This window comes from Chlorocebus sabaeus, chromosome 25 (assembly GCF_047675955.1).
Source record: "Chlorocebus sabaeus isolate Y175 chromosome 25, mChlSab1.0.hap1, whole genome shotgun sequence".
Lineage (NCBI taxonomy): Eukaryota > Metazoa > Chordata > Mammalia > Primates > Cercopithecidae > Chlorocebus > Chlorocebus sabaeus.
The window spans coordinates 47,331,517-47,359,226 of NC_132928.1; the positions used below are offsets into that span (position 1 = coordinate 47,331,517).

The following is a 27,710-nucleotide window of genomic DNA, read 5'->3' on the forward strand; positions in this document are numbered from 1 at the left end:
ACTTTCTAAATGAAGACTTTCATATATTTTGGAAATTTGCCTCTTACCAGATATATGGCATCTTAGTCCATTTCTTGTTGCTTATAACAGAATACCTGAAACTGAAAAAGAATTTATTTCTTATAGTTATGGAGACTGGGAAGTCCAAGGCCAAGGGGCTGCATCTGGCGAGTGTCTTCTTGTTGATGAGGACTCTCTGCAGAGTCCTGAGACAGCATAGGGCATCAAATAATGAGGGAGCTGTGTGTGATAACTCAGGTTACACTTCCTCTTTTTTATTTTTTTGACAGAGTCTCACTCTGTCACCCAGGCTAGAGTGCAGTGGCACAATCTCAGCTCACTGCAACCTCCACCTCCCAGGTTCAAGCGATTCTCCTGCCTCAGTCTCCCAAGTTGCTGGGACTACAAGCATGTGCCACCACACCTGGCTAAATTTTTGTATTTTTAATAGAGACAGGCTTCACCATGTTGGCCAGGCTGGTCTCGAACTCTGGACCTCAAGTGATCCACCTGCCTCAGCCTCCCAAAGTGCTGGGATTACAGGTATGAGCCACCTCACCTGGGCACCCTCTATGTTTCTTATAAGGGTTATGGTTTCAGGTCTTACATTTCAGTTTTTAATGCATTTTGAGTTGATTTTTGTATATGGTATAAGATGAGGGTCCAATTTCATTTTTTTTTTACATGTGAATATCCAGTTTTCCCTAAGACATTTATTGAAAATACTATCCTTTCCCCACTAAGTATTCTTGGTTCTCTTGTTGAAGATCAGTTGAACATATATGCGTAGGTTTAATTTCTGGGCTCTCCATTCTATTCCATTGGTCTATGTGTTTGTTTTTATGTCAGACATAAAATGTTTTGATTACTATAGCGTTGGAATATAATTTGAAATCAGAAGTGTGATGCCTCCAACCATGTTCTCAAGATTGATTTGTCTATTTGGGATATTTTGTGTTTCCATTTGAATTTTAGAATTGCTTATTCTACTTCTGTGAAAAATGCCATTGAAATTTTGATAGAGATTGTATAGAATCTGTAGATTGGTTTTAGTAGTATGGACATATTAAACATTTTAATTCTTCCAATCCATGAGTATGGGATATTTTTCCATTTATTTGTGTCTTCTTCTTTTTCTTTCTTCAATGCTTTATAGTTTTCAGCATACAGATCTTTCGCCTTTTTGATTAAATGTAGTCCCAACTTGAAAACAACAAAACAAATAACCAGTTTAAAAACGAGTAAAGAACCTGCATTTCTAGACATTTTTCCAAAGAAGGCATAAATGGCCAGTGGGTATGTTAAAAGGTGCTCAACATCACCAATCACAGAAAAATGCAAACAAAAATCGCAAGGAGATATCACTTCACATCTTAGAAGAGCTATAACAAAAAAGACAAAAGATAAGGAGCATTTCTGAAGATGTGGAGAAAAGGTAACCCTTGTACAATATGGTGGAAATGTAAATTGGTTCAGCCGTTATGAAAAACAGTACGGAAGTTTCTGAAAAAATTTAAAAAGGACTATCATACGATCCAGCAATCCCACTCCTTGGTATATATCCAAATTAAATGAAATCAGTATCTCAAAGAGATATCTGCACTCTTATGTTACAATAATCAAGATACAGAAACAACCTAAGTTGGGGCCAGGTATGGTGGCTCATGCCTGTAATCACAGCACTTTGGGAGGCTGAGGTGGGTGGATCACTTGAACCCAGATGGATCCACCAACAGATGGGTAAGTAAAGAAACATATATATAATGATATGTTATTCAACCTTAAGAAAGAAGGAGGTCCTGCTGTTTGTAACAATATGGATGAACTTCAGCTGGGCGCGGTGGCTCATGGCTGTAATCCTAGCACTTTGGGAGGCCACAGCAGGTGGATCGCCTGAGGTCTGGCCTGACCAATATGGTGAAACCCTGTCTCTACTAAAAATACAAAAAAATTGGGCGGTATGGTGGCATGCACCTGTAGTCCCAACTATTTGAGAGGCTGAGACAGGAGAATTGCTTGAACCCAGCAGGTGGAAGTGGTAGTGGGCTGAGATGGTGCCACCGCACTCCAGCCTGGGAAACAGAGAGAGACTTAGTCTCAAAACAAAAAACAAAAAAGAAAAAAAAATATGTAGCACACTTCAAATACAGTAGTCCCCCCTTACCTGCAGTTTCATGTTCTTAGGTTTCAATTACTCGCAGTTAACTGCAGTCTGAAAATATAGAATTTTGAGAGAGAGAGAGAGAGAGAGAAATTATATTCACACAACTTTTATTTCAGCATCATTTTATAATTGTTCCATTTTTAGTTATTATTGCTAATCTTTTGCTGTGCCTAATTTGTAAACTAAACTTTATTATAGGTATGTGTATATGTATAGGGGAAACCAGTATATGTAGGGTTCAGTACTAACCTATCCCAGGTTTCAGGCATCCACTGGGAGTCTTAGAAAGTATCACCCATGGATAAGGAGGGGCTATATAAACATTAATTTTTATTAAAAAAAAAATGGGGGCTGCTTTGCCTGTGGAGTAGCAATTCTTTCATTCCTTTGTTTTCTTAATAAACATGATTTCATTTAAAAAATAAAAAATAATGAATAAATAAATAAATAGGGCCAGGTTTGGTGACTCACACCTGTAATCCCAGCACTTTGGGGGGTTGAGGTGGGTGGATCACTTGAGCCCAGGAGTTTGAGACCAGCCTGGACAACATAGTGAGGCCTCATTTCTACAAAAAATACAAAAAATAGCTGGATGTGGGGGCTCATGTCTGTTGTCCCAGCTACTCAGCAGCTGAGGCAGGAGGATTGATTGAGCTCAGGAGGTTGAGGCTGCAGTGAGCTGTCATCAAGTCACTGAACTCCAGCCTGGGCAACAGAGCGAGACACTGTCTCAAAATAAAAATAAAAATAAAAATAAATAAATGAAGACTCTTGCCTTGGATGCAATCCATCATATGCAACTGGTTGCTACCTAGTGCCTAGAACTCTTTCTGCCTATATGTGTTAACACATAGTAAATGATAATTAAAGAGAGAATAAAGTCGAGGACCTAATTCACATTAAAATATAAGCAACTCATTGGATCTACTTATCTCAACATATCTGCATTTTAATAAAAAATTACACCTTAACATTCCAAAATTGATCTCAAAAGGTGACATTTTGCGTTCATCTACTGTTCAGTGGAAAGACAATTTGGGGCAATTGAGTGGTTTTCTTTGTGGTCCCCAAAAACTGTTACAGAAGAATAAAGAGAACAAGAGCTCAAATATATGAACACACACCCAAATGTTTTCAAACTTTTATGTCTGGGAAGAATATATTTGCTCTTAGTATATGATCCAACATATGAGTAAGGAGTCTTTTTTTTTTTTTTTTTTTTTTTTGAGACAGCCTTGCTCTGTCACCCAGGCTGGAGCGTAGTGACATGATCTTGGCTCACTACAACCTCCACCTCCCGGGTTCAAGTAATACTCCTGTCTCAGCCTTCCAAATAGCTGGGATTACAGGCACTCATTAACATGCCCAGCTAGTTTTTGTATTTTGAGTGGAGACAGGCTTTCACCATGTTGGCCAGGCTGGTCTTGAACTCCTGACCTCGAGATCTGCCTTGGCCTCCCAAAGTGCTGGGATTACAGGCTTGAGCCACCAAGCCTGTCTGAGGAAGGAGTCTTAAAGGATGCATGAAGGTTTGTGAGTAACCCAGGTCTTCTCTGGATAATCTCCGTGCTCAGGCACCTCTTTTTTCCTACTCTGAACGTTGAACAGGGGCAGAAGGAAGCAAGCCATGAGAGAGAGGGACAAGTGTGACCAGAAGGTCCTCAAGGGCCCAAAAGCAGAGCTCCTGAGAGCACAAATTCCCACAGGTGCATACTAAAAAATATTTATGTTTCTATTTTGGCAGAACTCAATTAGTTCCCAATGTACTGGAATGAAATGGAATAATGAGACCTACCTCACTAAAAATCTAGGCTCCTGTCCAGAACTTTCCATTCTGTGAGACAGCAGTGGGCAGAAGGAGATGATAAAAGTAGGTAGAACTTAGCTCTGTATATATAGACCCAAAACTCCAGGGGCCTATGAGGGAGAGGAGGGTAGAGAGGTCCTGAGTATCGTTCTTCATGCTTCAGTCAGACAGGCCTCTATTCCATGGGAAAGTTCATTGGCCATTTTTACCCGGGGCTATTTCTTTTCTCTTATGGACTATATCAGGCCACAGTGGTCTCCAAGGGCATGATACTCAAAGGTTGTGTCCTGTATTCTTTGTGCCCTCCCAGGAATAAGCAAAGATGTTCCAGGCTGTGGAAAATAGCCTATGGAGGATTACTGAAGATAGTGACTGGCTCCCTCTTAACATTTTATGTGGTCCTCTGTCTTGATGGCGGGATGGTGCTAATGAGCAAGCAGGTGCCATCAAGGTTCATGTACCCCAAAGAGTGGCAGCACCTCACCATGTTCATCCTCCTCACTCTCAATGGCTGTGTGGACTTCATGAGCAAGAACGTGCTGCCTCAGAGGTGTGTGGGCCTAGAAAATGGTACCTTGGTCCTGATCATCTACCAGCTCCTGCTGCTGATGGTGTCACATGCTAAAGACTCAGAAGGGGTGGAGCTGCACGTTCACTCTCTGCTCATTTTGGTGGTGTTCCTGCTGTTGCTGGTGTTGACTGCACAGCTGTGGGCTCCCAACATGTGTCATCTCCAGCTGATGGAGACCTTTCTGATGCTGATGATGGGCTCCTGGCTGATGCAGGCAGGCTTTATTCTATACAGACCTGTCTCTGGCTACGCATGGCAAGACGATGACATCAGTGACATCATGTTTGTCACTACCTTCTTCTGCTGGCATGTGATGATCGATGCCTCATTCCCGTTGGGAATCTATGGCTTCTCTTCCTTTTGGTATCATTGTTACAGTCCAAGCTTGAAGCTGACTGGGCCCAAAGAAGCTCCGTATTACGCAAGCACTCCAGGACCCCTCTACAAGTTGCTACAGGAAGTGGAGCAGTCAGAGAAAGAGGACCAGGCTCTCTTTTTTTCAAAGAGCTCCCCCTGAGACAGGGCCTACAGTGGCTGTCATGTGGTCCACCTCATATTCCTCTTGTGGGCTTCTTAGTCATGAACGTGGCACCCTCTTTGGTCCCCAGTGAAGGGCATGGCCCTGAAGGACAGTAATTGGCCCCGACTGTTGTCCCTGTAGCTGGGCCTCAGATTGCTGAGGAGATAGGGAGAGAGAAACCTGAAGAGGGGGCACAGATGGGGTTATGTGAATGGGGCAAAGTGGAAGAGGAGGAAGAGGCCCAAAGGGGTAGGAATGTGGCCAAGAAATATCCATAGCGGGAAGAGAACAATCAAAGGGAGGCCTCTGAAAGGAGGAGGGTGGAGCCCAGCAGTGATGCCCTCACCAGCTGTCTGGCCTGGTTTTTACCTAAGGAATAAAGACTTCTCACAAATCAAGATTGCAGTGACGGGTATTTCTGTTGGCCAGCTAAGGTGAAACACCATAAACAGATGGAGTACCATTCACTTAACCCACCTGATTGAAATAAGAATCTCATATATATTTTTAACTTGGGTGGATTAGCATCGTTTCAAATTCTGCACATAAAGTGAGAATTAAAACTGTTTACATCATAGTTTTTCAAGTCTCCATAAACCAAACTTTCACTAAATGCCACCACATCTCTAACTCCTGACCTCTAATCCAGCCAAAGCAAAGTGTTTTTCTACTTGTTTAACCACCACTAGCCCCAGCAGCAGTTTACTAGATCCTGATTTACTGGAGCCTACACTTGAGCCTTTCCAAATAACGCTCTCTACAAAACCCATCGGCGGTCACATTTTTACTACGCAGTGTCATTCTACACTCAGCAATAAATTTCATGCACCACTTCCACCAAAAAGACCTCCTCCAGAAAATTCTCATAGACTCCTTGGGTCTGGAGATCCAGAAACTCTGTAAATCTGTGTTGCTATTTGCCCGTGCTGCTGATACACTCTCCATTGCTCTGTATCTCATATTGCCCCTCTCCAGGAGGTTTTGCTCCACCAACTACAAGGCAGGCTCCCGAACAGCAGGGAATTTATCCTATCCTTGTTACCCATTTCCGCTGCATGTTCCAGAAGAATATAACATTGTCCTCTGCACAGTTCATGTGTAATAAAGTCTCATTTGCTTCAGGCACCTCCCTTTCCTGTCTCTTCTAAATGTAGTGTCTGCTCTGTGAACTCTCAGAGAGGCAGCCACGGGCTAAGACTGCATCACATAGCAGCAGGTCTGTGTATAAAATAAACTCCACTGACCTGTTTAGGAGATCGGTTTACTCTGTGTATCATCTTTTACTGGACCTCTATGAGGTATGCCCCATTGGCTTCCCAGATGTCTCCATTTTACATATAAAAAACTGAAGGCTTCCACAGGTGTCTGTGCCCAAAGACTCACGGCTGGTCAGAGACAGGACAGGAACATATGCTCTGAAAGTCAAGCCCCTGCTTCTGTTGTCTGGGCTCGAGTGACTTCTCTGCAGAGAAAGGTGGAGGAGTGTGACTGATGTGGAAAACAAGATGGGCAGAAAGCAGGTGGCAAGAAGCCCCGGTGTGCATGAGTAGAGCACTGCAATGACCCCCAGGCCTCCTAAAGAGTATGTGCACATCATACCTTCTGTCTCTATCCTAGGCTGCCCTGGGTGTGCAGAGGATGCTGGGCTTCCATACCCCTGGCAGGGCTAATGTTTTGGGTACAGGTCAGACTGGAGCCTGAGACAAGATGCTTCTAATCTTTCTTGTTTATTGGATTATGTCTAATTACTGGGCTCTTTTTCATTATTTACCATCTGGGCTCTCATTTTTTATTGCCTTTTTTATTTTGTTTTGTTTTGTTTTGTTTTTGAGATGGAGTCTTGCTCTGTCACCTAGGCTGGAGTACAGTGGCGTGATCTCAGCTCACTGCAACTTCCGCCTCCTAGGTTCAAGCGATTCTCCTGCCTCAGCCTCCCAAGTAGCTGGGACTACAGGCATGTGCCACCATGCCCAGTTAATGTTTGCATTTTTAGTAGAGACAGGGTTTCACCATGTTGGCCAGGCTGGTCTTGAACTCCTGACCTCAGGTGATCTGCCCACCTTGGCCTCCCAAAGTGCTGGGATTACAGGCATGAGCCACTGCACCCGGCCTTATTGCCATTCTTGAATATAGTCATGGTAAATAACGAAGAAACCACTTCCTTATTGATCTCATCAAGTTATTCATATCCTAGTTCTAAACTGCTAAGCAAATCTCTGACAATTAGTGAATTTCTCCCAACATAATATCTCATAAAATATGTCTTGCAGCTAATATACCTGCATTTGTAGAAACATTTAAATTGAGTGTACTCCCCTCCAAAAGCATTCCCAATATAAGTTTAACGAAATTCAGCAAATCCATTGTAAAATATATCTGAGAAAGGAACACTGAGACAGCTCAAGCATTTTTTTTTTCCCAGAAGAAAAAAATGAGGGAGAAAATTGCTTTGCCAGCTTTCATAATCCATTATGAAATTAACTCAAGTATTAAAACAGTGTGGTATAGGAGCAAGCAAGTAACATAGGTCCATAAATCAACATGGTATAGCTTAATAGAGGTTCCAGAAACAGAAATATGGAATGTGAGAATTAAATACATATTATGAACGGTTTATTCAATTAATGTGAGGAATAATTGGCTTTTTATTTGTAGAAACAACAACTTTGTTTCAAGGTGTAGGCAGGGTTTGTTCCTCGTAGATGCTCTGATGTAAAATACGCTGCGTATCTCCCTCCTAGCTTCCAAAGACTGCTGGTAGTCTTTGGCATTCCTTGGCTTATACCGGCATCACTCCCAAATATGCCTCCATCTTCACATTGTCTTCTCCTGTGTGTTTCTCTGTGCCTTTAATCTCCTTCTGCTTTTCTCTTACAAGGACACCTGCCATTGGCTTTAGGGCCCACCCCAAATCCAAGGTGAGCTCATCTTGAGGTCCTTAACTTAATTATATCTGCAAATACTCTTTTCCAAATTAGATCACATTCACAGGTTCTAGGGGTTAGGACTTGGACCTATCTTTCTGGGTGCCACCATTCAATTCACTATCCTTTCATATATAAAGAAGTCTCATGTCCCATGTCCCATGTCCTACCTCCGTTTGGGGCCTAGAGGCAGTTAACAGCTCCAACTATTACTCAAGTATCCCTATGGTCTCCTCATACTCTGTCCACATCTGTAAGAGAAGTACCTTTATTTATGTATTTTATTTATTTATTTTTGAGACAGAGTCTCGCTCTGTCACCCAGGCTAGAGTGCAATGGTACAATCTCTGCTTATTGCAACTTCTACCTCCCGGGTTCAAGCAATTCTCCTGCCTCAGTCTCCTGAGTAGCCGGGATTACAGGTGCCCATCACCAGACTCAGCTAATTTTTTTTTTTTTTTTTTTTTGTATTTTTAATAGAGATGGGGTTTCACCATGTTGGCCAGGCTGGTCTTGAACTCCTGACCTCAGGTGATTCACCTGCCTTAGCCTCCCAAAGTGCTGGGATTACAGGTATGAGCCACCGCACCCAGCCCAGAAGTACCTGTATTAAACCCTCTGTGAACTATCCCAATTTGGGTTTCCATCTATTTCTAATTGAAACCGTACCTGAAACAGCAGTGGAGGAATTATACTGCAGGCCAAAACCTTAGAAAGAGTTCACCCTCAGATGTTGGTAAGAGTGAAAAAAGAAAACTTTCACTACTGAATTTCACAAAAGTGAAGATCCAATGAAGGACACTTATTTGTAATCATGTGGTTAATAAATGGAGGAGATTTTTCACCTCCAATCAAAATGACCAAGGGATTAATTAATATATTTAAGAATCCTAAAGAGCTACTCTTTTCAAGGAACTATGCAAGGATTGGCAATAAAATAATGAGAAAAATACAAATAACAATATACATAATTATATTGTAACTATGGTAATGGATGAAAAGGATAATTAGATGGTTTGGTAAGCAGAATTCTAATATGGTCCCCAAGATTCCTGCTTTTGGTGTACATATTCAGGTTAATCCCCTTCCCTTGAGTGTTGCTGGGACCAGTTCATATAAGGAAATATAAAATCTAAGCTTAGTTACTAATCAGTTGACTTTGAATTAATCAAGAGGAAGATTGTCCTGGATGGGTCTGACCTAGTCAGATGAGCCCATAAGAAGAAGGTGAATCATCAAGGATTCACTCCTTCTGGCCTGGAAGAAAACTCACAGCCATGTCATGATTTGTCTGTGAAAGCCATGTGCCAAGAACTGAGAGCAACCTCTAGAGCAGAAGATTCAGTTGGCTCCTTTTGGATTCCTGACCTATACGAACTGTGAAATGGTCAGTTTTCATTGTGTGTGCTCCTAAATTTGAGTTAATTTGTTACAAAGCAATCGGAAACTAGTAAAGATGGTGTTAAATTTTTGTAAAGGTTTATCCAGCACTGTGAGCAGTAGAAAACACTGTATCATACTGAGACTTGTGGCCCTGTAACAAAAAGATTTTATCCAAAATGAAGTAGGTGTACAAAGAGGAGCTAGTACCATTCTTACTGAAACTCTTCCAAAAAATCTAGGAGGAGGGATCCCTTCCTAACTCATTCTACAAATCCAGTATTACCCTAATACCACAATCAGGCAAGAATACAACGGAGCAAGACTCCATCAAAAAAAAAAAAAAAAAAAAAAAAGAAGAAGAAGAAGAAGAAGGAGAAGGAGAAGAAAGAATTCAATGTCATTTTCTATAGCCACACAAAAAAATAAAAACTAGAAATACATTTGACCAAAGGTGAAAGATCTCTACAAAGAAAACTACAAAATACTGACAAAATAAACTGTAGAAGACACAAATAAATGGAGAAACATCCCGACATCCCATACTCATATACTGGAAGAATCAATATGGTTAAAATGACCATATTACCCAAAGCAATCTACAGATTCAATGCAATTCTTACCAAATTGCCAACATTATTTTTGACAGAATTAGAAAAGCAATCCTAAAGGTCATGTGGCTCTATAGAAAAGCCTAAATAGCCAAAACACTCCTAAGCAAAAAGAATAAAGCCAGAGGCATTACATTGCCTGACTTCAAATTATACTACAAACCTAAAGTAACTAAAACAGCAAGGTATTGGTACAAAAATAGACTCATAGATCATGGTACAGAAATAAAGCCACATACCAACAACCAATTGATCTTTGATAAAGTGGAGAAAAATAAAGAATGGGGGAAAGAGATGCTAAATGGTGCTGGGTAAACTGGCTAGCTATATGCAGAAGAATAAAACTGGACCCCTATCTCTCACTATATACAAAAATTAAAAGGAAATTGATTAAAGACCTAAATGTAAGACCTGAAACTATTAAAAAAAAACCTAGAAGGACACCTAACCAAAAAAAAAAAAAAAAAAACTCTTCTGGACATCAGCCTAGCCAAAGAATTTATGGTAAAGACTCCAAAAGCATTTGTGCAACAAAAACAAAAATAGACAAATGGGACTTAAACTGAGATGTTTTTGCACAGCAAAAGAAATCATCAACAAGATAAACACACAACCTACATAATGGGAGAAAATATTTACAAATTTTGCCTCCAACAAAGGATTAATATCCATAATCTAAAAGAAACTCAATTCAAGAAGAAATAAATGAACATTTCCATTAAAAAACTAGGCCAAGGACATGTACAGACATTTCTCAAAAGAAGAAATACAAGTGACCAACAAACACCTGAAAAAATGATCAACATCAAAAATCATCAGAGAAATGCAAATTAAAACCTAACTGAGATACCAACTCTCAGCAGTCAGAATGGCTTTCAGTAAAATGTCAAAAAAAAAAAAAAATACATAAACCCCAGATGTTTCCTTTTATTTTATTTTATTTATGTTTTCATTATTATTATTTTTGAGACAGTGTCTCATCCTATCATCCAGGCTGGAGTGCAGTGATAGGAATACAGCTCACTGTAGCCTAGAACTCCTGGACTTAAGTGATCTTTCTTGCCTCAGTCTTCCTAGTAGCTGAGACCACAAGTGGGCATCAACACGCAAGGGTATTTTTTTATTTTTATATTTTGTAGAGGCGAGGTCTTGCCTTGTTGCTCACAGCCAGTCTTGAATCCTACTCTTAAGCTATCCTTCTACCTTGGCCTTCCAAAATGCTGGGATTACAAGTGTGAGTTACCTCACCTGTCCAAAAAACAACGATATTGGTGAGGATGCAGAGAAAAGGGAACATTTGTATACTGCTGGTGGGAATGTAAATTAGTTCCACTTCTATGGAAAACACTATGTACATATTTCAAAGAACTAAAAATAGAACTACCATTCAACCCAGCAATCCCACTATGGGCTATCTAGCCAAGGAAAAGAAATCATTATATAAAAAGACACCTGCTCTCATGTGTTTATTGCAGCACTATTTACAAAAAGCAAAGTCATGGATCCAACCTAAATGTCCACCAAGAGTTGATTGGAAAATGTGGTATATATACACCATGGGATACTATGCAGCCATAAACAAGAACAAAATCATGTCCTTTACAGCAACATAGATGGAGTTGGAGGCCATTATCCTAAGTGAACTGACGCAGAAGCAGAAAATAAAATATTGCATGTTCTCAGTTACAGGTGGGAGCTTTCTCCATCTTTATGTCCATGAGTGCCATTGTTATTAAACAAATGATACTCATGGACATAAAGATAGAGAAAACAGACTCTGGGGACTCCAAAAGACGGGGGTTAGGGAGATAGGACTTAAAATTACCTACTGAGTACGATGTCCAATATTAGGTGATGGGTACACTAGAAGCTCTACCCCCACCATGATGCATGTAATACCAATGTCCAATGTAACAAACAAGTACCCCCAAATCTAAAAATAAAAAAAATAATAAAATGAAGCAGATACTGTTGAGAAGCAGCAGCTTTACAGCCATTTACTTCTTGTGCTCCTTACTTCATAAGGAAGCTTTTGTGAACTTAGGTTCCTGAGCCCCAGAAAGCAGGTGAATTAGACAGGGCATATAAGTATTGTAGACCTGAGCTATTGAAGGCAGGGGAGAGGATTGGGTGAGAATAATTAGCTTAACCCTTCAGGTGATTGGTCATAATTGATTTCCAGGAGTTGCATTTACATGATCTTCCTGTAGTCCTCTTAGAGAAATGGTAGACAGCATGTATTAACTAATTGATTTAAAGAGATAAACCCTTCAATCTTATTGACTTAACAATAGAAAGTTATTAATCCCTACACATAAAGTTGAATGCCAGCATTCCTAGTTGGCAGGGAGCCTTCCACATAGTCTTTCAGAAGCCAGGGTCCACCCATCCTGTGTCTTTGCCTTTCTGCAGAGCCCCCCAGTTCTCTATGTTCAGCCAACAGATATGAAAAAAGAAATGGGGAGCAGGAGGGAGGCTTCCATGGGCCATGCCTTGAAGTGGAATACAGCACTTCTACACACATTCCATTGGCTCGAGCTCAGTCTCCAAGAGGCTGGGAAATGTAGTGCCTGCCTGGGCAGCCCCCTTCCACCACTCTACCTGTGGGAGGGAATGAGACTTTTTGGTGGTCACATAGCTGTATTGTCCACATGAAACTTGAAATTTAGAGGGATTCCCAAACTGCAGAATGAAGAATCCTTAACAAAGGAAGCAAAGGTTAACTCCTAACTAGGGGATGCATATTCTGGTTTGGAAGAGAAATGATCTTGGAAAAATAGATTCAGGGAGCTTGAGTTCTGTCCTCAGCCACAGGTTATGAGTCCATAGCATGGTCATAAGAGAAGATATAGGAATAACAGAGGTAGGGGCCAGGTGCAGTGGCACTTTGGGAGGCTAATGGGGTGCAGATCACTTGAGATCAGAAGTTCAAGACCAGCCTGGCCAACATAGTGAAACCCTGTCTCTACTAAAAACACAAAATTTAATTGGTGTGGTAACACATACCCATAATCCCAGCTACTTGGGAAGCTGAGGCAGGAGAATTGCTTGAATCCGGGAGGCATAGGTAGCAGTAAGCTGAGATTGCACCACTGTACTCCAGCCTGGGCAACAGAGTGAGACTCTGTCTCAAACCAAAAAAAAAAAAAAAAAGGAATAACAGAGGTAGGGTGAGTACACGCTTCCACCTTGACAAAAGTTTCCATAAGAAAAAGAAATTTGCAGCTATTGAAATGTGATCATTGAAAAGTACCTGAAACCAATTATACAAATGGTGAAAACGAAGTCATGGTTATGCAATGGAGGTACAAAGCTCACATTATACACAATTTTGAAGAGAAAAATTATGAGCTAGTGTGCCAGGTGAAATCAAGGATACATGACTCTTTTTTTTTTTTTTTTTTTTTTAACAGAGTCTCACTCCGTCGCCCAGGCTGCAGTGCAATGGCACGATCTCAGCTCACCGCAACCTCCACCTCCCAGGTTCAAGCTATTCTCCTGCCTCAGCCTCCCAAGTAGCTAGGATTACAGTCACCCACCACCACATCCAGCTAATGTTTTGTATTTTTAGTAGAGACGAGTTTTCGCCATGTTGGCCAGGCTAGTCTCAAACTCCTGACCTCAGATGATCCACCCGCCTAGGGCTCCCAAAGTGCTAGGATTACAGGCGTGAGCCACCGCGCCCAGCCAAAGGATAGATGACTCTTGAACTAAAAAATTAGAATGTTGCTTTCCATTTCTTTTTTTCTCTTTGTCTTTCCTTTTTCTTTTCTGATCTAACTTTTTTGCTGTGCCTCACCTGAATGCCTAGGCCAGTGGTGCAGGTGCAGGCAGCAGGAAGTTTTCCAGCTCTTATAAGCCTTGTTTTCGTAAGTCAGTAACAAATCCCAAAGCTTAGTAAACCTTACTTCAAATAAGATGAAAGTTTGAAACATGAGCAGATGAGCTATCTCTGACCTTGTTCTGATTTCCCTGGACCCACTCTCTGTATGACCTTCTCAAGCCTCCAGCCTTCTGACCTTCTCTTCCTAAGGTGTACTTGGCTTTGCCAACGATGCCCTCCTAAACAAAGTTAAATTAAAATATGCCTTTGAAAAATATCACAGTCTGTGGAAAAATCCCACAGTCATTAAGAAGTTAATAGTGTAGTGCTCTAGATGCCATTTCCGATCAAACTTCTACCTCTTCAATGAACTGCTTCTTTCACTAAAATTTTGAAATGGATATTTCCCTCAACAGGTCATTCAATTCCATCCAATATCTGTGCAATCCAACATGGTAGCCATTAATCACATGTGGCTATTGAGAACTTGGAATATGGTTTGTCTAAATTGAGATGGGCTGTAAGTGTAAAATATACACTGGAGTTTGAAGATTCTGTATGAAATAAGAAAGATAAAATACTTCATTCAGGCTGGGCATGGTGGCTTATGCCTGTAATCCCAGCACTTTGGGAGGCCAAGGTAGGCAGATCACCTGAGGCCAGGAGTTTGAGACCAGCCTGGGCAACATAAGGAGACCCTATCTCTGCACAAAATTTAAAAAATTGGCTGGTGTGGTGGTGTGTACCTGCACTCCTAGTTACACAAGAGGTTGAGGCTAGAGAATAACTTCAGCACAGGAGTTTGAGGCTTCAGTGAGCTATGTTTGCACCCCTGCACTCTAGCTTGGGTGACAGAGTGAGACCCTGTCTCTTAAAAACAAAACAAAATAAAACAACTTGTGGCTCATGCCTGTAATCCCAGTGCTTTGGGAGGCCAGGGCAGGTGGATCACTGGAGACCAGGAGTTTGAGACCAGCCTGGCCACCATGGTGAAACCCCATCTCTACTAAAAATACAAAAATTAGCTGGGAGTGGTAGTACACACCTAATACCAGGAGTTGGGAGGCTGAGGCATGAAAATTGCTTGAACCTGGGAGACGGAGGTTGCAGTGAGCTGAGATTGCACCATTGCACTCCAGCCTGGGTGGCAGAACAAGACTCTGTCTCAAAAAAAAAAAAAAAAAAAAAAGTAATTCCTAACTTTTATATTAATTACATTTTGAAATAGTATTTCTAATATATTGGGTGAAATCTCACTAAAATCAATTTCACCTTTTTTATACTTATTGAATGTGGGGGTTGGAAAATTTAAATTTACATGTGATCTTTGACTTCTATGAAACAGAAGTAGTCTAAGAAGTAGTCTAAATAGTTCCCTAATATGTGTGTGTATGTGTGCATGTGTGCATGTGTGTGTAGAGGTGTTGTGCCTTCAACTAAACAGTGAGCTCTTAGAGGGAAAGAATTTGTCTTTATACTCCTTTATAAGCCCTGCAGACTCAGAAGGGTCCATGGCAGTTAGGAAATCCAATGTTTACTGTGTTCCTGAGGACGTTCTTGAGTACTCTGGCATTTCACGATGCCAGACAAAAGGCAGTGGTTTTACCTGGGCTCCCTCAGGAATGTGGGGCGGCAGGTGGGGAGGCAGGTCTCGGCGGAGTCTCGCCATGGAGCAGCTGGGCCAGGAGGGACTTCCTGGACGCCAGTAGTCAAGCGATTTTTGGAAACTCAGCTTCCCATTGTTTAGGAAAAACTTTTAAACTGTGTTTTTCCTCTGCTTTCACACCACAGCATTCAACACAGAAGACTTCTGTAAGCAAATGTGGGGGTTTTCCTTCACACGCACCAAGTGGCAGACACCAGCAGGGTGTTGGTAATTAAATTCCAACACTATCTACCTGGAGATAGCGTCAGATCCCACAGGGTGAGGGTTCAATCACCAAAACTGCCCCTCCAACAGTAGCTGCAAGCCGGACTTTCAGAACTTCTGACGACCAACTTTAAGTTGGGGTTCCCATAACCCTGCTCTTTGGATTTGGTTAATTTGCAAGAGCAACTCACAGAACTCAAAGAAACACATTTGCCAAGTTACTATAAAGGATATTGCAAAGAATACAGATGAAGAGATGTGTAGCGTGAGGTATGGGGGAAGGGGCAAAGGGCTTCCATGCCCTCCATAAGTGTGCCACCCTCTAGGAACCTCCACCTGTTCAGCTACCTGGAAGTTCTCTTAACACTTCTTTGGCCTTTGGGCTTTTTTTTTTTTTTTTTTGAGATGGAGCCTCACTCTGTGGCCCAGGCCAGAGTGCAGTGGTGTGATCTCGGCTCATTGGAACCTATACTTCCCAGGTTCAAGCAATTCTCCTGCCTTAGCCTCCCGAGTAGCTGGGATTACAGGCATGCACCACCTTGCCCAGCTAACTTTTGTATTTTTAGTGGAGACGGGGTTTCACCATATTGGCCAGGCTGGACTTGAACTCCTGACCTCAAGTGATCCACCCACCTCAGCCTCCCAAAGTGTTGGGATTACAGGCGTGAGCCACCTCACTCAGCCCTTTGGGCCTTTTAAGGAGACTTCATTGATCGTCCATGAATGATGCATGGATAACTATGTCAAAATGTGACTGGACAAAAAGGGCATGATGGAAACCCAGGAAGGCCTGTCTGTTCAGATTCTTCTTGGTCTCTCCATGCAGCATTCCTTCCTGCAGAGTATGGGGCAGGACCCTCTCTGGAATGAAGGTCTTATGACCTGAAATCAGATTAGGGTCCTGCCTTGGGCAAGTGAAAGGAGGGGAGGAGAAGGTCAGAGAGAGATTCGGTTTCCTGAGGTCTGCTTCTGAAGCCTAAAGTGCTCCCAACATTATGACAAAAGACTGTCTCAGGGTTAAGGGAGATATGAGCTAGAAGCCATGGACAAAAGTCAACATGTATATAATCATAATATCACAACCATGAAACAGCTCTCCAGGTGCTTCGTGTTCACAGACTCTGGAGCTGTCTGGCAGTTCTGCTAATCATTCACCACCTTTGGCTCCTTGCTCAGCTGCTTGTGGGAAGTGTCTGGTTTGGGATGGGCGATTCCTATCTTCAAAGTCCTGGGATCAGGATGTTCATGTTTTAATGAACTATGTGCAGCCTTGATGTCTGGCCAAGGCGGAGGACTGAACATCCCAGACAGGACCGCAAGTGGGGCTACATGTCCTGCATTCATGCCACATTCAACCTCCCATTGCTGTTGAGTCAGTGCTGCTGTTTTCCCTCCTCTTCTGACCACTGGTGCCCAGCTCTCAGCTGCCAGGAGCATCTGTGGCAATGAGTGTGTGAGCCGGAATAAGCTCTGCTACTCCCGCCTTGTGTGGACCACAGACCTGAAGTTCAAGAAGCAATACTAAGAGTAACCATTGTGATAGATGCCATATACTGTCCCCTCCACCAAAAAAGAGCGACCAAATGCAATTATTCTTGAGGCCTGAACACCACAGCTCCTGGAGGAGCAACAGACTGCCTACTTCTCCCAGGACAAATTCAAGAACCAAGGAGAGTTCCTGGGGTTCTCTTCTCTGTGATTCACTTCGGAAGTATTGCTCTCAGATTTTCCCTTTGAATCTCCTTCCTCTGAGCTTCAGGTCTACAGTGCTTCCATGTATTTTGATAGTTCACCAAAAGGGAGAAGGAGACAGGAGACAAACATGCTCACCTCTGTGTCGCAACATCTATGCCTTTTTATTTTCTCTGTAGGAAAAATTAAGTCCAATGCTCACTTTTTGTAGATAAGGGTATGACATTCAGGAAATCAAGAGAAAACTAGAACTAGAACCCAGATTCTGACTTCACATCAGTGTATTTTCCACTTCCTCATGGTGCCTTCTGAAGACTGTCTCTACACCTCACTGGTGAAATGGTCACATCCAAGTTGTGGGATTACCGATGATTTTTTTTTTTTTTTTTTTTTTTTTTGAGATGGAGTTTCACTTTTGTTGCCCAGCCTGGAGTACAATGGCGCGATCTCAGCTCGCTGCAACCTCCACCTCCCAGGTTCAAGCAATTCTCCTGCCTCAGCCTCCTAAGTAGCTGGGATTACAGGCATGCACCACCATGCCCGGCTAATTTTGTATTTTTAGTAGACACAAGGTTTCATCATGTTGGTCAGGCTGGTCTTGAACTCCTGACCTCAAGTGATCTACCCACCTCGGCCTCCCAAAGTGTTGGGATTACAAGTGTGAGCCACAATATCTGACCTTACGGATGATTCGTAATGTTCTTTTCGTGTATATAATTTATGTTGTACTGAAGGGGTGTGGAAAGAAATGAAACAGAAACAGAAAGAAAGAAAGAGAGACAGAGAGAGAGAGAGAGAGAGAGAGAGAGAGAAAGAGAAAGAAAGAAAGAAAGAAAGAAAGAAAGAAAGAAAGAAAGAAAGAAAGAAAGAAAGAAAGAAGAAGAAGGAAGGAAGGAAGGAAGGAAGGAAGGAAGGAAGGAAGGAAGGAAGGAAGGAAGGAAGGAAGGAAGGAAGGAAGGAAGGAAAGAAAAAGAGAGAGAAAGAAAAGAAAAGAAAAAAAGAAAAGAAGGAAGGAAAAGAAAGGCAGGAAAGCAGGCAGGAAGGAAGGATGGAAGGGAGGGAGGGAGGGAGAAAAGGCTGGCACAGTGGCTAACACCTGCAATCCCAGCAGTTTGGGCGGTAAGGCAGAGGATCACTTGAGCCCAGGAGTTCAAGACCAACCTGGGCAACAAAGTAAGAATCTATCTTTGAAAAGAAAAAAGAAAAAAAAAATACCTGATTCTTCTACAATGACTGTATATTAATTCTATAAGAACACCTAAAAATTAAAATTAAATAAGCAAAGTAAATTCCTTCAGAAAGCAGAATTAAGTTTTGTTTTTATAGCCTACCTTCACATTCGACTCCCCAGCCACACCAGATCTCACAACTGCAAGTAGTATGAATTATTGTCATGCTCAACTGCAGAGAGCGATATCTAATTTTTCTGGCATAATGTGGGCTTGAGAAAGTGTAAGTAAGTTAGGCATTTGGATGGGAGGGAGGGCTCAGAGGCAGCACTGTGCCCTGTGTGTAAACTCTCCTCCTCCCCACTGGGGGCGCCATCAGCACACAGGTGTTGCCTCTGCTTTACAGCATTGCTTGTAGTGTGAGCAGGGATGATTACGCAGAGGACTGAGTCAGCAAGGTTCACCATCTGCGATGAACTTCCACTTGCCTCAGCACACCTATTGCCCTCAGAGAAACTCCTGCTGCAGGGACCCTCTGCAATAAACCCAGAATCACTTGTGTGCCCAGGGATGCTTCACATTCCCTGTATCTTGTTCTCTCCACCATCCCCCTTTCTCAGGCTCGGAGGGCTGTTACCCAATACCTAGAACTCTGTCCTCCTAGATGCATTAGACGCTCATCAAGTAATCACTGAGAAAGGAAGCTGGTGGCTATTTCATATGAAAATATCAGTGGCCAATACCAGCTCACTGGGGTGATTCCTCTCAGTGGTATCCCCATTTTCAGGACTCATCTTACTTTCTTATATCAGTTAGGGATGGCTGATGGAAGCATAGCGATGGGATATGGATGCCTGATAGAAACTAGACCTTACACATGGGAGCTGGGGACAACATGTACGGAAAGCTGTTTTCTCTCTGCTGTGTTGGGGACCTGAAGTCATTTCAGGTTGAGGTGGCAACAGTCAGCAAGAACCATATTATATGAACGAGGGAAGGCCAAAGACAAACCAAAACCAAAGCCTACCAGGACAAACTGGAGCCCATGTCCTCTCCCTATCTCATACTGCAATGGCAGGCAACCTGCAGAAGGAATTGGCGCCCTTCACGCAAAGAGTAGCTCAGGGCAGCTCTAGGCCTGGCCGCTGCTCATCTGGGAGGTGAGCCTGCAGAACAGTGACGCAATGCATGAACTACAGCAGTACCCAGCACCCTACGCCTTCGGAGTATTCTTAGGTTGCTGCTTCACTTCCGCCTTCAGATTCTCATGTAAATTCCACCTGTAGCGAAACCTAATTTGGAACCACACTGGGAAGGAAATTCTGGGTTCAAGCTCAGTTATGCTGACACTACTACAAAATCACCACAGCCCCTAAAATCAATACCCAGGGGCGGCTTTTCAGATTCATCTCCTGGCCGGTAGAAATTTTGAAGTAGTGGTTGGGGGAATGTGAGCGGGTAACAGGGGGATGTTCAAGGAGGCTTTCTTGGAGGTCTTCAAGACGAGTCTATCATAAATAAGTAGAAAAGCCAGACAGGTGCTAAATATACTATATATCCAAATGTTCAAATGTATCCATAAAGAAAACGTTTGACTTTACAATTGGACCAAAATGATGTCTGAGAAGGACTAAAGTATACTCAAGAGTTTATGAGTGTCCATAATTTGTTGGATACCGTCATGGCAACCCACTCCATTTTCCTCTCCTTTTCTCCTCCGAGCTCTGGGAAGGACAAGAGGAAGGAAGCCATGGGATGTAGGGATGAGTGTAACCAGAAGAACCTCAAGGGCTGTAAGAGGGTCCTCTGAAAGCCCATTCACCAACTTCTTTGGCAGAGGCCAGTGCATTCCCAATGTACCAGAATGGAATGGAATGATAGACCATATTCCACCAAATGTGTAGGCTTGTCTTGAGAAACATTTCCTCTTTGTGGGGGAGCAGTGGGTGCGGTGAGATGATAAAAGTAGGTGGAAGGCAGTTCTTTCCAAAGCCCAGAACTTGAAGTGGCTGCATAAAGTGAGGCTGTACCTGAGTATTGCTTTTCTCTCCTTCAGTGAACAGATTGATGGTTCCATGGGAACCTTTATTGGTCATGTGTATCCAGGGCTGTTTCTGTTCTTATATGGACTATATCAGGCAGTAGTAATTTCCAAAGCTATAATATTCAGTGACTCTCTCCTATATCCTTCATCCCCTCCCAGGAATAAGGGAAGATGTACCAGGCTGTGGAAAATATCCTATGGAGGTTTGTTGAAGATGGCGACTGGCTCCCTGTTGACAGTTTATGAGGTCAGTTGCATTAAAGAAGGGTTGATGTTGATGAACAGGGAGCTGCCACCAAGGTTCATGTACCCCAAAGAGTGGCAGCACCTCACCATGTTCATCCTCCTCACTCTCAATGGCTGTGTGGACTTCATGAGCAAGAACGTGCTGCCTCAGAGGTGTGTGGGCCTAGAAAAAGGTACCTTGGTCTTGATCATCTACGAGCTCCTGCTGCTGATGGTGTCACATGCTAAAGACTCAGAAGGGGTGGAGCTGCACGTTCACTCTCTGCTCATTTTGGTGGTGTTCCTGCTGTTGCTGGTGTTGACTGCACAGCTGTGGGCTCCCAACATGTGTCATCTCCAGTTGATGGAGACCTTTCTGATGCTGATGATGGGCTCCTGGCTGATGCAGGCAGGCTTTATTCTATACAGACCTGTCTCTGGCTACCCATGGCAAGACGATGACATCAGTGACATCATGTTTGTCACCACCTTCTTCTGCTGGCATGTGATGATCGATGCCTCATTCCTGTTGGGAATCTATGGCTTCTCTTCCTTTTGGTATCATTGTTACAGTCCAAGCTTGAAGCTGACCAGGTCCAAAGGAGCTCCGTATTACGCAAGCACTCCAGGACCCCTCTACAAGTTGCTACAGGAAGTGGAGCAGTCAGAGAAAGAAGACCAGGCTGTCCTCCTTGCAAAGTGCTCCACCTGAGACAGGGCCTACAGTGGCTGTCATGTCGTCCACCTCATCTTCCTCCTGTGGGCTCCTCAGCCATGAGCATGGTACCCTCCTTGGTGAAGGTAATGGCCTTGAAGGCTAGGAGTTGGTCCTGTCTGCTGGTTCATTTTCTTTTCTTTTTTTTTTTTTTTTTTTTGAGGTGGAGTCTCACTCTATTGCTCAGGCTGGAGTGCAATGGCACAATCTCAGCTCACTGTAACCTCCGCCTCCCGAGTTCAAGTGAATCTCCTGCCTCAGCCTCCCGAGTAGCTGCAATTACAGGAGGCTGCCACCATGCCCGTGCTGGTGCATTTTCTGTCTCTGAGCCTCTAATTACTGAGAAGATAAGGGGAGAGGGATTGAGAAAGAGATGCTGATGGGATTTGAGGGAGGGAAGGAAAAGGACCAGGAGAACAAATTAGTGTGCAAGAAAAGCCACTGGGGGAAGAGAATGTAACAGAAGGAAGAGCTGTGAAGGGAGGAGAACAGAGACTAGCAGTTATGCTGTCACTAGCTTCTTCGTCAGGCACAAGGGATTGCCTTTTACCTGAGGGAATCAAGACCTCTCACAACTCACAACTGGACCCATTCAAGTCCCATCTTGATAAAGAAAAGTGGGCACTTTATGTGCTCACCAAAGTGGTGTCACCACGTGGAAGCAGCATGATAGAATTTATAATTAATTCATACAGGCTGAAATTATGCTCGTTTTGCCTCCTTCTCTTCCCCTAGCTTTCAAGAATTGGCTTCATTTCAAATGTTACATATAAAGTGAGACTTTTAAAATACTTAATAACATTTCAAATTTCCATAATTTAAATTTGTATAGAATTCAAATGCTATAGCATTTTTATAGAATTCAAATGCTCGGTACTTTCCTGACTTCTCATTTTATTACTCTTACTCTAGCCCAAACTTTCCTATTTCACCATGACCACCCTTGCACAAGCAATTTAGCAGATACCATTCTTGGGTCTTTGCAAATTTCTTTTCCTTGCATATCACAGTCAGTCATACTACAGTCACATATTTACCGTGTTATTCGATTCCCAGAATAAACCTACATCCACCCCCACCACACCGAGTACCCCCAAGGTGGCCTTCTCCAGAACTCTTATTGATTCCCTTGTTTTGGAACTCTTGGGCACTTACATTAAATCTGCCTTGTTATTTTGCTCATACAGGTGACACACTTTCTTTTATACTGCTGCTGAAATCATTTTCTTTTAGGAGGTTTTTCCTCACCCACTAAAGTAGAGGCTCCTAAAGGGAAAAGGCTTTGCCTTATCCAAGTTACCAAATTTCCTATGTATACTCCAGCTATGGATCATGGTTATGTTTAATAAAGGCTTCTTTGCTTCCAGAATCTTCCCTAATCCTGTTTCTTCTAAATGCATTGCTGGACAGGTTGGAGGTTTTGTGAACCTCTCTGGGTGACAACAACAGTCCTGAACACTGAGTCATTGCCTTAGTAATGCACCCACTCTCTTCCTTGTTTTGGGGTATAATAAAATCCAATAACTTGTTCCTGGAGTTGACTCCGTTATTGTTTTTAATCCTCACAAATGTTTCTATAAGGAATCTCTAGAAAACTGAGACTCCAGCAGGTTGACTTGTCCAAGTCTCACAGCTGGTATGAAGCAAGACAGGAATTTAAGTGCAGGTGTGTCTGACGCAAGCGTGACTGTGTCCTCTGGGCCACAATGACTTTGCTAATGGCAATGGAGAAGCAAGTTATCTCAAAATGAAAAAAATGAAATTGTGAAAGAAGAAAGAAAGATGGCTCACGCCTCTAATCCCAGCACTTTACAAGGCCAAGGCGGGCGGATCCCTTGAGGTCAGGAGTTCGAGACCAGCTTGGTCATCATGGTGAAACCCTGTCTCTACTAAACATACAAAAATTAGCCAGGCGTGGTGGTACACACCTATAATCCCAGATGCTCAGGAGGCTAAGGCAGGAGAATCACTTGAACCTGGTAGGCGGAGGTTGCAGTGAGCTGAGATTGCACCACTGTACCCTAGCCTGGATGACAGAGTGAGACTATGTCTAAAAATAAAAAAAGAAAAAAGAAAGAAAAGAAAAGAGAAAGAAAGAAAGTCGGCCAGCCAGAAAGCCCAGGTGAAGCAAACAGCACAGTGTAAACACCCTAGACCTCCCTTAGGAGTGTGTTTATGCAACACTTTCTGTCCTCTACCCCGACCCCCATCTCCCCTAGGGGGTGAGAATCTGGCAGACTCTCAACTTCTGGCTGGGTCTTACATTTCTGGGCTCAGATCCAAAGCAAGTGCTGGGGATAAGACTTGTTTGTGACCAAGGCTTCTAATGCTTGCCATTTCCCCTTTACTCTTGGTTCCTAGACTTTTTTCAATTACTTTTCTTTGGGAGCCTTCTTTTTCTCTTTACCTCTCTTACACATTAACGGGACGGGATGAAAAAGCACAAACACTTAGCTGCCTGTTTCCTGTAATGAGGCCTAATTCTATAACAATAAACCTCTGGTAATCAAGTGATACCCCCAACATAATAGCTCTCAAATATTCAGTGTAGGCAATAAGCCTGCATGTTATTAACTTACTAGATTTAAGATGTAACAGAAAGGTCCTCCCACCAAAGGCTACTCAAGAAAAAACTCAAAACACTCAAGCTTTTGGGGAGAAGTTTGTCATTCTCACAAAATTCCAGCAGAGGGCACTAGGTTCACACCACCCTGGCCAAGCTTCTGATTCTCCAACCCCAGTAAACAAGTCTCCCCAGAACGGGTTTAAAAGAAGTGGGAGAGGAGAAAGGAGAGGAAAAATCCAGCACCGGACTAAGAATTGCCCAAGCATCCAGAAAACATACCCTAGGGCTGTTTGTTTCCCGTTAAAATTTGGCGAGTGAATGTGAAATAAACAGGGATCCAAATTAACTAATGAGGTGGGAGGGGAGGAAGGGCTGTGGATCCCATTGAGGATTTCTTTGGGAATGGTACCAACTAAAGCACATACTCTGATCTAAATAATTTTTTGATCAGAATGCTAAATTCCCTAAATTTTTAAATTAGCTTCAATAATGTTCCAATCTACAGAACAAAGATCTGTACAATGTAAATTGAGAATAAAGGACTAAATGTATCTACAAAAACCTCAGATTCACAAAACAATGAAACCGGAGGCAGATTATCAGATGTGAAAAATGATCTCCAAAGAGTCTTTCAAAGAGAATCTGTCCTACGGTGGTTTTTTTGTTTGTTTGTTTGTTTGTTTTTCCTTCTGGTAATTTAGTTATTCACAAAGAAAATATATATTAAGTGTCTGCTATATGGAAGTCACTGGGTAAGCACACCCAAGATTGAGAGGGAAATGGTTGGTTCCTGTCCTCTGCACCTCCCTCAGTGAGGACTGTAGGAATTTCAGTATTTTAGAGATGGTGGCCCTGAAACAGATCACCCACAGACCAAAGAGACTAAAGGAAAGGGAATAGAAAAAGAACAGCACCTTGAAAGTTCATTAGGCTCTAAAATACTGCCCTCATGTGACTTCATCAAGTTATTATGATTCATCTAAGCTTCAGTTCCTCCTCTTTAAGATAGAATGATGTGAAGATCTAATTCTAGAATTGTAAGGCTTTAATTTTCTCAATAGGACATATTTCCCCATGTTGTTAACTAAGTTGAACTTGATTCTTCCCAACTTTCCACGTAGTTTCCTGCTAGAGACATGATTCAGGGTAGAGCTCAAACAGACCCAAACCTTCCATCATAACATGCAGTTGGGGAAATGAAACGTTCCTTGTATTTGACTGATTTCAGCAGGCATCCTACAAAACTCAAATCAGGCTAGAGATATGGCTGAGACTTGAATTTCCAATTTCCTGTCCTGAACTGAAAAATACCAAACAATCAAAGACTATAAAGAACAATGCCTCCATTCTCAGTGCTAGTTATTGAACTGAAGTATAATGCAGTCTTTCCTTCTCTAACTGTATAAAGTGAAATTTGAAAGCTTGGCCAACTACAGCTTTTCCCTAAATTATGGTTTAAGAATAATGCTATCAACTTCCAGAGCTGTTTCATTTCTTCTTCATTTTTATTATTATTATTTTGATTTGGTTTAAGATTCTACTATGGTCCATTCTTTTGGAAAGAATTGATGTTGGTTTATTACAAAATAATAATTTTTAAAACAATATTATACAATTCTGGGTTGGGTTTCCAGGGTGTTCCCCAACGCTGAGTCTCAATTGTGTCTCTTTAACATGATTTAAAGGTCTCCCGGAATGCCTGTTGAAATCATTCATACGCAGGGAAAATTCCATTTCCTAAACAGAAAAGGTTTGGTCAGTGTGAACCCTACCCTAAATTTCGTGTCTAATGTGTACAAGGCAACCACAGAGGCCCTGGGAAGGCACTCCAGATCGCCAGGTAAAGGATTTCTTACTTGCAGAGTGAGAATGGATCCTTTAAAAAACAGAGACAGGGCCAGGCGCGGTGGCTCATGCCTGTAATCTCAGCACTTTGGGAGGCCAAGGCGGGCGGATCACGAGGTCAGGAGTTCAAGACAAGCCTGGCCAATATGCTGAACCCCGTCTCTACTAAAAATACCAAAAAATTAGCCGGCTGTGGTGGCACACACCTCTAATCCCAGCTACTCAGGAGGCTGAGGCAGGAGAATTGCTTGAACCTGTGAGGCAGAGGTTGCAGTGAGCGGAGGTTGCAGTGAGCCGAGATCGCGCCACTGCATCCAGCCTGGGCAACAGAGTGAGACTCTGTCTCAAAAAAGAAAAAAAAAGAGAGAAAAAGTTGTTTCCTAATAGAGATAAGATTTGGGGGTAGAGCAAAATCCTAATACAAAGCGTTTATTTCAGGCAGCAGAATAACACTGAAGAAATACTTTTAATCTCAGGCTATTTCTGCAGATTTGGAACAAAATCTTTCCCTGTAATTGCTCTCCCACTCCACCCACCCCTTGGACATGGCAATTCTACTCTAAGAGAGAAAAACATGACTTCAAAGCACATGCAATGGAACCCCTTGTCAGCACTGATACGGTGTGTACCAAGAAACAGAAAAGTTCATGGGTTCAAGCATTCTAATGCTCTTTTTATGGTAGGGGTGAAGAATGGGGGTGGGTGGCAATTTAGGGAAGAAGGGGAGGGAGAAGAAAGGGCAGCAGACACAGCAAAGTCAAACTGGATGAAACAGGCTGTTTTACTTTTAACTTCTCTAAAAGTACAGTCTGGGTTTCTGGGGGCGAACCAGTTAAGGGTTTTCTTCCGCTTTTACTTCTTGCCTATGCTCAAGCCTCCCTGGTCAGTTCTTGGACTCATCTGGGCCCTAATTTCGTCACTTTAAGTAAATGTGGGGCTGGCCAAGGAGGACAAGGCCTCTTGTTCACTCCTGAAAGAGTCAGTGGTCATTATATAGGTATTATGTTCCTAACCTTACAAAGCATGCCCCTGGTCACATGAATGGATCAAAGCAAATCCATTTCCATTATCAGAAAAGCAGCTCAAAGCACGTGTTCTCTTGATAGTCACTTCTGTATGTTTAACAAATATCATTTATTGAACACTCACCCTGGACACTACTGCGGGATATGACAATGAATAAACTGCTCAATGAGGTCAAGACATCTAGCACGGGAAGCAGGCACTCAAATGGCAGAAACACTGTAAGCCTGCAGAACTGCACTCACACCTTACCATTCCGTTCTCTGTTACGTTTGCCATCCCCACCTCGGGTGCTGGTGGTGTGTGCAGCAGAGGCTCTGGCTTATGGTTTGGTAGTTTGGTATCTGGAAATGATTAAAACATATTTTAAAATAAAAACGTCACTTTTCTCCTCCTTTGCTTCCCCTCCTCAACCATTTAAACTCACACCTTTAAAGAAAGAAATGAAGACCGCGCACTGTGTTACCAAGGTTAAGTCCAGTTCGATATAATGAATGGTAAAGCATTACACTGAGTCAGAAAAGTCGTATTCAAAAGTCGCTACAGGGAAAGAAAGAATCCGATCACCTCAGATTACAGAACTTGGCCTATGATAATTATAATTGCTATTTTCTAAACATTTACGATGCACCAGGGACTACTCAATCTCTTCTGCATGTACTATCACAATTAATCCTTTTATAAGGTAACAATTATTACCCCTCCTTTTTTTTTTTTTTTTTTTTTTTTTTTTTTTTTTTTTTTTGAGACAGAGTCTCGCT

General features: G+C 42.5%; 2 protein-coding genes and 1 long non-coding RNA gene across 4 annotated transcripts; 2 read left to right on the plus strand and 1 right to left on the minus strand.

Annotated features, from left to right (window-relative positions):
• Positions 1-192: 192 nt before the first annotated feature.
• Positions 193-27,686, minus strand: LOC140710275 (uncharacterized). Its single transcript, XR_012091247.1, has 3 exons — positions 27,202-27,686; positions 2,165-2,212; positions 193-1,203 (listed from the first exon to the last, which is right to left on the minus strand). It is a non-coding gene; the product is annotated as an uncharacterized lncRNA (long non-coding RNA).
• On the plus strand, positions 3,978-21,748 carry LOC103230473 (transmembrane epididymal protein 1). Of its 2 annotated transcripts, XM_073011712.1 has the most exons (2): positions 3,978-5,029; positions 21,483-21,748. In XM_073011712.1, exons 1-2 carry the CDS (start codon positions 4,154-4,156, stop codon positions 21,510-21,512), a joined length of 906 nt encoding a protein of 301 aa, XP_072867813.1. In that variant the 5' UTR covers positions 3,978-4,153; the 3' UTR covers positions 21,513-21,748. The 2 variants fall into 2 exon arrangements, with proteins under 2 accessions (XP_072867813.1, XP_007987474.3); XM_007989283.3 differs by lacking the exon at positions 21,483-21,748 and having other exon boundaries at positions 3,978-5,059.
• Positions 19,708-21,748, plus strand: LOC103230472 (transmembrane epididymal protein 1-like). The gene has a single exon (XM_007989282.3). It carries the CDS (start codon positions 20,607-20,609, stop codon positions 21,510-21,512), a length of 906 nt encoding a protein of 301 aa, XP_007987473.3. The 5' UTR covers positions 19,708-20,606; the 3' UTR covers positions 21,513-21,748.
• Positions 27,687-27,710: the final 24 nt, after the last annotated feature.

Excerpts from the sequence above, each read along its gene's own strand:
- LOC103230472 (XM_007989282.3), top strand. The coding sequence starts at position 20,607 with ATGGGAACCTTTATTGGTCATGTGTATCCAGGGCTGTTTCTGTTCTTA.
- LOC103230473 (XM_073011712.1), top strand. The coding sequence starts at position 4,154 with ATGGGAAAGTTCATTGGCCATTTTTACCCGGGGCTATTTCTTTTCTCT. Across the intron at positions 5,030-21,482 it reads AGTCAGAGAAAGAGGACCAG|GCTGTCCTCCTTGCAAAGTG; the intron begins GCTCTCTTTTTT and ends AAAGAAGACCAG.